Genomic DNA, 7,302 nt, shown 5'->3' on the forward strand with positions numbered 1-7,302 from the left:
ATTCACAGTGACACTTCACCAAAGCTGATGCTAAACAGTGATGATGCTGCGAACACAATCACTATAAGCTGTCAGTCTGAGAATGACACAGGAGCAGGATCTTACACAACTCTGTTCTCTTTTTTATTTGACATTTTGTTGAAGCATCTTCCCATTTCGCAGTCAGTGTCTTCTCTGACTGAGATAGAAAATAGATGTTTACACCTTTTAGTTCACCTCAAATCACCTGATCTACCTTTAACAAAACAGCATCTGTGAAAAGACGTTTCCACTAAGACGTGAGAAATAAAACACTGAGCCAAAATAACTACACTCTTCTAGACTAACTCATTATATGGACAGAAATCCCTGCTCTTCGTAGGAAATAAAAACGCAGACGTGGAGAGTTTTACATGAGACAAGTCTGTGGGGAAGATTTAATCGCTGTCGTCATCGTCGTTGTTGGAGCCTTCGGGTTCAGAGCCGTTGTCAGAGCGGCGCGGGGAGCCCTCGTTGTCCGATCCCGCCTCAGATCCCCTGTCCGATCCTCGGTCTGACGGCGCGGCAGGCGAACCGGGCCGGGACTCCTCGTCCGATCCCGACCGACTCCTCTTGCTCTCGTTGTCCGACTGCTCCGAGTCGGACTGCCGCTGCACCCTCCTCTTCTTCACCGGACGGTCGCTGCCGGAGTCGTCATCCTCGGATCCCACGGAGCGCCGGGGGCTGCCGGCCTCGCTGCCCGAGCGGTTCCTCCCTCCGTCCGAGTCGCTGTCGGACGCGATGCGCTTCCTGTGGCCGCCCTCGTCATCAGACCCTGAACCACTGTCTCTCTGGTGTCTGTGTAGGAGAAGGAGCACCAATTATTTTCCTGCTGATTCACTAATGTTTGCAGCAGTTTAAACTCTGACTCGGAGGACTTCTCACCTGTCTTCAGCTATTTTCAGTCCATCCTCATCTGAAGACGACTCAGAGGAGGAGATGATGGCCTTGGACTTGATCTTTCCTTTGAGAGACGGTGGCAGACGCTCAGGCTGGGGCTAAAATGATGAGATGGTGATGTGCTGCACGTTAGAAACATATTTTTAAATGATTGAATCACGACAGAAAAGCACAAAGAAGAAAGGACCTTTTCAATCCTCTTGCGTTCTTTGGGTTTCCGCTGCTTCTTGGGTCGTGACCCTCCTTCCTCATCATCGCTGTCATCGTCTCCTGTTTTAGGTCTGCAACACAGGACAGAAGTTTTCTCTCAGTATCTACGTCATGTGCACTGCAGTCAAAATAAACCACATTTGGTTTTCACTGCAGCAGACTCGCCTCCTCCTCTTCTGCTTCTTCCTCTCTCCGTCCTCGACCTCCTCCTGCTCGCTGCCGCTTCCGCCCTTTCTCTTCTTCTTCTTCTTCACCGGCAGGTCCTCGTCAGAGTCGTCGTTGACAAACTCATCCATGTCGCCTCCTTTCTTACGCTTAGAGATTCAAAAGCAGACACGCGTTACCAACAGAGTGCTGAGTGTAATTTAATAATTCAATAATTAGTCTGTTGATGAGTTTACGATCAGTGCCAACACTCACACGTCCACCGCCGCCGCCGCTGCCTCCCTTCTTCTTTTCTTTGGGCATTTCCTTCGAGCCCTCTGCGAAGGTGAGCAGGTTCTTGGTCTTCTCCACGTACAGAGCTCTCTGCTCCAGCAGCTTCTTCTGTTCCTCTGCTTCTCTGTTCCGTTTCTCCTCCTAACCAGGTTTGAGGGGCACAAGTCAACCGATTAACAAAGAAGCACATTTCTGTAAAACATCCAAAACATGAACTCTTCTCATGGTGAGCTTTTCCCAAAAAGTTTTTGTCTGGCAGCAGAATAAATACCTGCTCTTTTAACATCTGCTGGCGCAGCAGGTCCCTCTCCTGCTCCTGTTTGGCCCGAAGCTCCTTCTCCTCCTCATCCTGCTTTCTGGCTCTCGCCACGTGGTACTGAGCCTGACTCAGCAGGTCAGAGCACTGCCTGCAGTCCCACAACACACCCACACCCCCAGTGATATTACAACACACACTCAATGAACAAAACTCCAGCACAAGCCCCACAGAAAAGAAATAAAATGTAAAAACAGGTCAAAATACCATCAGTAACATTCGCTTTAAACAACACAGGTACTTTACTTTTAGAGCTCGTGTAACATGAGGATAGATGCAGACTGACCTGGCCTCAGATGCAGCAAGAGCGAGGTCAAACCTCATCTTGTCTCCGGCCTTGCTGAGGTAGCTGAAATACCTGTGAGGAGGAGATGAGATCTCAGGACGGGGCAGAGGACAACCAGGAGGAGGAGAAGTCAGAGATGTAAAAGTCTACCTGTGAGCCAGTTCGAGCTCTTTGACAGCGCTCAGCACAGCCTTCAAGTTGCTCTTCTCGTCTTTCAGCACGAGCGTGGCCAGTCTCTGCAGCACCAGGGCCACGTTGAACATCAGCACCGTGTCGCTGGGCGCCACGTGACGGGCCTGGTCGGAGACACAGCAGGAAGACAGAGCTCTACTCTCCTCATCTTGTAGAATATAATAAAAGCCTTTCATTTTTCCCTCCTCGTTACCTTCAGGAGCATCTGCTTGCACTCCTGGAGTTTCCCACACTTGAAGAGCGCCCTCGCCAGGTACAGCAGCACCTCCGTGTTCTGGTATTTGTAAAACTTCTTCAGGCAGTTCTCGTACTGTGGAGCAGATCACAATGCTTCACTGCACGGACCAAAGACAATGACTTTCAAAGGGTCACCACAGACGAGGGCCTCACCATCTGCACGGCGCTGATGTACTGCTTCTGCTCGACGTAGATGTGAGCCAGGTTCAGCCAGACGTCGCTGATGTCCGCTGTGGCCTCCCTCACCTGAGCAAACACATCTCGAGCCTCTCTGAAGTAGCCCTTGTGGGCGAGGACGGCACCTGGACAAGACAACTTTAGATTTAGTGCGTCACACTCATACAAGAGAATGAACAATACGAACTTCAGAAGCAGGAGAGAGCTTCACAGACCGATGCCGTTGGCAGCGTAGAGGTTTTTGGCGTCGTTTCGCAGGACTTGTTTGTAAATGGCCAGAGCTCGATCCTGGTGTCTCTTTTCCTGTCAAGACAAAAACACTGTTACACAACATTTTATCATTTTACCCGACAACGTATTTTAAATTCATACGAACTCCTAACGCTAACCAGGTACCCGCCATTATTTTGTAACAAGATTCACCAAAGTGCTTTACTCGTCTACGTTTACACAGCTGCACTTTCTCTCTCTCAGTGTTTTAAAAACAGCCGTCTGAACCTTTTCCCGGTCTCTTGTGGGCTGATGCAGAGTCTGCAGCCACACGTTTCCCAGAGCCAGCATGGAGTAGGTGTCGTTCTGCGTGGACGGCTGCTTCAGGATACGCTCAAACTTCTTCTGTCCCGGGCCCCACTCCTGTTTGGCCAAGTGAAGGTTTCCGATCAGGGACCAGGCGTCCGGGTGATCCTGCACCGCACAGACCACACATCAGGTGATGTAGAGGAGAGTAATATTTAACTACTGATGTTAAAAAGTTCACACCACAGCTGATGATAATCTACCTGATTGATCTGCAGGGCTTCTTTGAACCAGTCAGAGGCTTCGTAGAAGTTTCCTTTGTCGCGAGCCATCGCTCCGAGACGCAAATAACCTGTGAGTCAGAATATTTCAACAATCTTTCAGAGCACAAACCTTTAGTCTCTGTGTTCTCTCACTGTTTATTCTGTCGTGTGCCGTGCTTACAGTCCACATAGTTAGGATGCTCTCTGAGGATGTTTTTGTAGAGTTTCTCGGCTTCGTGGAATTCACACATGGCCTCGTACAGACGGGCCAGATTGTAGGAGGTGGTGACAGAAATGGCGTTGTAGTAATGCTCGTCGTGCTCTCCCTCAGCTTTGGCCCGGTCCAGAGATGCCAGAAAATATTTCTGAGGGAGAGAAGACATGACCCCAAGCTTGAAATATCACTGCTGAGTGTTCTGCATACTTCATGATCAGTAAATACCACAGAGAAAGAAACATTTTTTTCAGCCGTCTATCCAATTAAAATCCATCAATCTCAGTTTGATCTGAGTCGATGAATTCCTCAGTAAATGTTCTTCACGTCAGACTACAGCAGCTCTGGTATGTGCTTGGTACCTTGGCCTCCCCCAGGTTGCCCAGTCTGAAGTGAAGAGCCCCCAGGTTGTTGAGGATCTCGGGGGGAACGTCGGCCTGCACCTTCTCCTGCAGGATGCGGGTGGCCGTGCCGTAAGCGGACAGTGCTCCTTGGATGTCGGTCTGCTCCAGGATCTGAGCCAGCTCGATCCACGCCTCCACGTCGTCTGGGTACTGCTCCGTCACCTTCTTCAGGTGACCCTTCAGAACAAACACAGTGACATATATCCAGGTTAGAAACATCCCTAAAATGACTACTGAACATATTCCTGAGAGAGACTACGTACTTTGGCGATGTCTCTCTTTTCCTGATCGTCAGATGTTGCATAGAGAGACCCCAGGATCTTCATAGTCTCGTAGTTGTTGGGGTAGGCCTTTAAAACCTTTTCAAAGCACTGGGCTGCGTTCTCCTTGTCTCTTCGATACACGTACATCTGTCCCAGGCCGAAGAAGGGCAGCACAAAGGTGGACGAGGCGAACTGCGTGGCCTGGTAGTAATACTGAAACGCCTGGTCGTAGTCCTCCTGAGGAAAACACAGAGCAGAGATGTCAGAGGTGTAAACTGGTGACAGTCAGAGCGCAGGCACAGCTGTTGGCTTGGATCTTACCTGCACGTGAAACGAGCGAGCTAACTGGTAGCAGCTCTCAGCCTGCATGGCTTCGACCTCTGTGTTATGGAAAGCATGGAGGGCCAGATGCTGCACTTTACTGTAGTCCTGATGGGAGGCAGAAACCACACAGGCATCAGTGACACAGGATTAGGTTTGGGTCTGGATCTTAAAGGACAGAAAGAGACCGGCGGTTACCTTTTTGAAGAAGAAGTGGTTGGCGAGGTGGTTGAGCACCATGGGGTTGCTGGGGTCGATGGTGTAGGCCCGCGACAGGAGCTGCACTCCGTTCTTGATGGAGTCCGCCTCCTTGTTGTTGAGCTCTAAAACGGCCAAACCAACCAGAGCTCCCACGCACTTTGAATTAAGCTCCAGGGCTCGACCGAAAGCCAAACGAGCTTTCTCCAGTTTGTTGAGCTTGACGAAACAGTGACCCATCCCGAGCCTCACCTCGGCTGCTCACACACACAACGACAAGATAAGACAGAGATCAGGAACTGAGGCAGCACACAGATCAGACGTTTGGGTTTCAGCATCAACGCTGGCAGAGACTTAAAAATGTATTTAAATGTGTTTAAATTTAAACTCACTCATAGCGACCTACCACTGAAATTAACTACAGTTTGTAAAGTTTGTTCCAGTACTGTTCCGACAAATGTGTTGCACTTGTTGTTTATCTTGCTGACCACAATGTTTGTACTGTAGTAGTAGTAGTAGTAGTAATAGTAGTATTGGGTGTAACTTGTTTACCTGGGCAGCCGGGGTTTGTACGTAGAGCCTTCTTGTAGTACGCCAGCGCTCCTCTGTAATCCTTCTTGTTGAAGGAGATGCAAGCCTTACCTGCAGGAACAACAGTGGTGTGATTATTTCAGTCGATCACAGCGAACAAGATCGATCTCAGACTCGTTTGTGTTCAACTTGCCGAGCAGAGCGGGGATGTTATTGGTGGACTGATTGAGGACAAAGTGGAACTGAGCGTCGGCCTGGTCCATCTTGTCTCCTTCCAGCAGGCAGAAACACGCTCTCCCCAACAAATGGTTCTGATTGACACAAGCGAATGTTACTTTTACTTATAATGTAAAAACACAGGAGCCTTTTCTCTCGTCAGCAGCTGCTCTTTCTCACCTGATCATACATGATGATCTTGTCTGCCATCGTGTAGAGCAGCGTGGCCTGCGTGATGAGCTCTTTCTTGGCATCTTTGTTTTTCTCTTTTCTTGCTTGCTGGACGTAATAAGCTGCCAATGTGTCCAGACAGGTCATCTGGTCTTTCTCATGGTCTCTGTAGTCGAGGTTTCCATCGATTCGAGCCGCCTCTAAAAGCTTCACAAAGTCCTCTGTCTTGCCCTGTTTGTAGTACTCCAGCTGAAAGGGTTTAAGAAAAACTTTAAGGTGGATTGACACGGATCAGGTCTGACATCTGGATCAGTTTCTTCATGGTGCTAGAATCCTACATTACAACAGTGTGTGGAGGCTCCACTGACTCACCGCCAGAGCGATCCATATGTGCAGCTGCGTGTGCTCCTGCTTCAGGATACTGATGACCTCGTCTCCTTCTGGCAGCTGGTCAAAGTCGAGCTCGATAACCTGCAGGAGCCAGTTTATTTAAGTTATCCAGTCTGACCAAACTCACACCCTGTGAATCATTAAAGACTGACCCTCTCCTGTCGAAGTATTTAATCCATGTAGAGTTGATTTTACACGCACAGAACCCTGATCTCAGCATCATGGAGTCAGGGTGAGATTACATCAAGAGACTAAATCCACAGAGGAGCTGTGGTAAGTTCTCCTGCTGAGTACCTCAAAAACCTGGGCACAGGTTTAGCTTGAAAAGCAAACACCAAATACTGACTTAGATTGTTTCGGTTTTTATGAAGCTAACTGATAAGCATCCTCACTTTATTTTCGGTGCCTGAAACTGTTGCACAGTCCTTTATCAGCTGAGTTAATCTTCCACTGATGTTGTGAATTAAGATCCAGATATTTCAGAACTTTTTATGCCTTCTTAAATTAAATAAATGTGTAACTGATGTGGCTGTACTGTAATGACAGGTTCTTGGATTAAAACGATATTTAATGAGCGCTGCTTCGCTGAGAGCGGCAGCGGCAGAAAACATCAACAGAGTCTCATGTTTCTGTCACAGTTCTACTGTTTTCTGATGTTAACACGTCTGTAGACGCTGCTCCGAGCATTAAAGGTGTTTACGTTTCAGATATCTCCGTTAAACACGCCGCTGAGGTGTTCAGACCATTAGCTGATGCTAGCTAGAGTTAGCATTAATAGCTAGCAGCGCTAGCACGACGAGGTTCACTTCAAACAACAACTGAAGTTAAGGAGAGTTTTACCTCGTCTGTGTCCCGTAGAGGGATCTCAATGGAGCCCCGAGACATCGTGTCTGAGGACAGATCCGCCTGAAGTTAGATTTATTTTAAAAAACTAAACAAAGTCTCCAGTCCGTTGTCTACTGGTCGCTACTTCATGCCTCCGATAGGAAACAAACATAAGGACGGTGCAACAGAAACTGTGTCCGGCCGGATCGGCAGACT

General features: G+C 48.7%; 1 protein-coding gene across 1 annotated transcript; it reads right to left on the bottom strand.

Moving 5' to 3' along the window:
- Nucleotides 1-101: 101 nt before the first annotated feature.
- Nucleotides 102-7,268, bottom strand: ctr9 (CTR9 homolog, Paf1/RNA polymerase II complex component). The gene is made up of 23 exons (XM_018663091.2): nucleotides 7,102-7,268; nucleotides 6,244-6,342; nucleotides 5,881-6,120; nucleotides 5,678-5,795; nucleotides 5,506-5,595; nucleotides 4,954-5,210; nucleotides 4,756-4,863; nucleotides 4,435-4,671; nucleotides 4,130-4,348; nucleotides 3,735-3,918; nucleotides 3,554-3,642; nucleotides 3,273-3,458; nucleotides 2,990-3,077; nucleotides 2,751-2,899; nucleotides 2,554-2,670; nucleotides 2,319-2,464; nucleotides 2,169-2,240; nucleotides 1,838-1,973; nucleotides 1,549-1,707; nucleotides 1,294-1,442; nucleotides 1,106-1,199; nucleotides 904-1,016; nucleotides 102-816 (listed from the first exon to the last, which is right to left on the bottom strand). The coding sequence occupies exons 1-23, from the start codon at nucleotides 7,144-7,146 to the stop codon at nucleotides 417-419; spliced, it is 3,495 nt and encodes a 1,164-aa protein (XP_018518607.1). The 5' UTR covers nucleotides 7,147-7,268; the 3' UTR covers nucleotides 102-416.
- Between the last annotated feature and the right edge of the window lie 34 nt (nucleotides 7,269-7,302).

The sequence above is a fragment of the Lates calcarifer genome, linkage group LG2 (genome assembly GCF_001640805.2).
Source record: "Lates calcarifer isolate ASB-BC8 linkage group LG2, TLL_Latcal_v3, whole genome shotgun sequence".
Lineage (NCBI taxonomy): Eukaryota > Metazoa > Chordata > Actinopteri > Centropomidae > Lates > Lates calcarifer.